Here is a 2,703-nt window from a genome sequence, read left to right as displayed (position 1 = left end):
GTTCTACTGTGCATAAGGTTGCTATGAGTTCGTGCTGACTCCATGGCACCTAACAACAACAACAACCCTTTAAAAAAATGTATCAGACCTGGTGTCTCCACCAGCTTGCAGCAAGACTTTTCTCGTTTCCAGCTCTTGGGTGCTCTGGTTTTAGGATGGGTCCTGGTAGGTGGGTGGCAGAATTACAGGTCGTAGGAAGAAGGCTTTGCTGCCTCCGCCACTCTCCCACTTGAAAAAGACCACATTGTGCTGAATGAGCCAGACTGTATTTTTTTTAAGAGACTATTTTTTAGAGCGGTTTTAGAATTATAGAAACAATGTACAGAAAGTACAGAGAGTTCCCATATGCCCTTTCTTTCCCTTGCGTGATGAACAGTTTGCATTCTGGTGATACATTTGTTATAAATTGATAGTCTAATATATTGGTACATTATTTTACCTAAAGCCTACAGTATATAGTAGGGTTCACTCTTTTTGTTGTATACACCTATGAGTTTTGACAAATGTTCCTGTTGTATGTTCAGTATCATATAGAATGATTTTACTGCCCCCAAAGCCCTGTGTTCCACTTGTTCATACTCACTCCTGGCTTCCTGGCCTCCTGGCAACCAGTGATCATTTCACTACCTTTATAGGTCTGCCAGAGTCCTGGTGTGGTGCTATAGGATAAGCACTGGATTGCTTACTATACGGTCGGTGGTTCAGACCCACCACCTGCTTGTCAGAAAACCTATACAAGATCACTGTGAGTCGGAACTGACACAACAGCACTGAACAACAACAACGTAGTTCTATCTTTTTCAGAGTATCAGATAGTTGGAATATAGTATTTAGCTCGTTCATACTGGCTTCTTTCATTTAACATTAAACATGTAAGTTTCCTCCATGGCTTTTCATGGCTTAATAGCTCATTTCTTTTTATCACTGAATAGTAATACTCTATTGTGTGGATGTACCACAGTTTGTTTAATCTATTGAAGAACATCTAGGTTGCTTCTGGCGCTGTGGGTTAATGTGCCAGACTGCAAAGCTGTTTGAACTTCAAGATCAGTGGTTCAAGCTCACCAGCTGCTCCTCAGAAACCCTATACAGGGTCACTATGGATCAGAACTGACTCGACAGCACTTAACAACACCACCACCACCAACAAACATTTACTTACAGGTTTTAATGTATAAATATATTCTCATCTCATTTGAATAACTACCCAGGAGTGGTATTTGCTTGATGAAGTTGTACGCGTAGGCCTAACTTTGTGATTGTGTCTGTAGGATTAATACCTTCCAGCTAGGTTTTTTGATGTAAGTGGCAAATATATGATGGCGTTTTTCTATTTTTCCAGATCTGATGTTTTGATGTGGCTTCCTGCTTCAGTGCTGTTTGTGGGTATAATCTATGCTGGTTCCAGAGCACTGTCCAGACTAGTAAGTATTAGGGCTTTTAGGGGATACCTTTCATTGCTCTTCCTCTGTACCTTTTCACTGAGTGAGCCTTGGATCATGAGGACCTTTTATTTCCTCTCTCAGAATTTACATCACCAGATAACAGAGAAGGACCAACTTGTCTTATAAGATGGAGAAGTAAGGAACAGAGAGTAAAGATATTTGGGGAGCCACCACAGACAGGCCATGCCCCTGGAGATGGAAGGGCAGGGCCAGTCCACTCTGCCTGAATGTAGGCTGACCACAGGCATAGGGTCCGAGTGCATAGTGGGCTCTGTGCTTCTGAGGAACCGCGGCCAATTGGCAGCGCGTCTTGGTGGGTGAAGACCAATTGTGTGCATAGAGTGCCTGGCACAGACTTGATATTCACAACATGGAAACTGTTAATAAAGCAAGTTATCTGCTCTGTCTTCTCACTCCATCCTCCTAAGGCAGGGATTGTGAAGAGCAAAGCTGCTGCCAGATACATTCTATAAAACTCCAACAAGTTAGTTATTTTGTCATGTTAATACCGCCATTGACAGAAAACAACTCAGCCTCAGGAGGACCATTCATCCATGATGTTGCCTCTCCACTTGTACCCTGACTGCAAATGGCTTGTAGCTCTCCGAAATGGTTTTTGGAAAATCACACAATTTGCAAAACAAGTTAGCCTTTTCTTCATGTGAGGTAAAATTTGTCTGTTGTCCCTGGGGCATTGTGGGGTTGTTGTATTTGTAAAAACAAACAGTGCAGTTGTTGGACCCAGAGCAGAGAAATCTCGGGTGAGGGTGGGAGGGTTCCTGTAATTCCAGAAGCTCACAGGGTGCTTGTGGGAGGGATGTGGCAGCAGAGTTCCGGGCCCTAGATGGACTTCCTGTTGGCCTCCGTGTTATCTATGTTCAGGGCACTCAATCCAGAAGTAGTTCATGGGGGTGCTTCATGGAACTGGTTTTAGTGTCTGTTAGGACCAAAAGGAAGCTGGGGACAGCATGACTGATCTGGTGGATCTGTGGGTTTTATAGGTCTGGAATTGAGCACAGCCAGTCCCCAAATCACACTGCCGTGGCTCCCAACCACATGGCTCTGAACTCCCGGTCTGCACTGGGAGTGGTTGGGGTAGGAGCTGCCACACCTCAGGTCACCAGGGGACTATGGGGGGAAAAGAAGACATCCTCCTTTCCTGGCATCCATGTGAATCTGCTCAGCTAGGCCTCTCTCCGCTGCCACAGTTGCTCACAAGATGTTCAAGCCGTGTCTGGTCAGCCGTTCACCAGTCTCA

General features: G+C 44.8%; 1 protein-coding gene across 1 annotated transcript in view; it reads left to right on the top strand.

Moving 5' to 3' along the window:
• The window catches only part of TMEM241 (transmembrane protein 241), a 184,729-nt gene that overhangs the window by 51,795 nt on the left and 130,231 nt on the right, over window positions 1–2,703 (top strand). Inside the window, exon 4 of the mRNA XM_006835118.1 lies at window positions 1,343–1,424. Within this exon, the coding sequence (XP_006835181.1) occupies window positions 1,343–1,424 (82 nt within the window). The remainder of the gene's footprint in view (window positions 1–1,342; window positions 1,425–2,703) is intronic.

This window comes from Chrysochloris asiatica, unplaced genomic scaffold (assembly GCF_000296735.1).
Source record: "Chrysochloris asiatica unplaced genomic scaffold, ChrAsi1.0 scaffold00015, whole genome shotgun sequence".
In the NCBI taxonomy this organism is placed as follows: Eukaryota; Metazoa; Chordata; class Mammalia; order Afrosoricida; family Chrysochloridae; genus Chrysochloris; species Chrysochloris asiatica.
The sequence above is the reverse complement of the archived record's forward strand: the minus strand, read 5'-3'. Positions and strand labels throughout refer to the sequence as shown.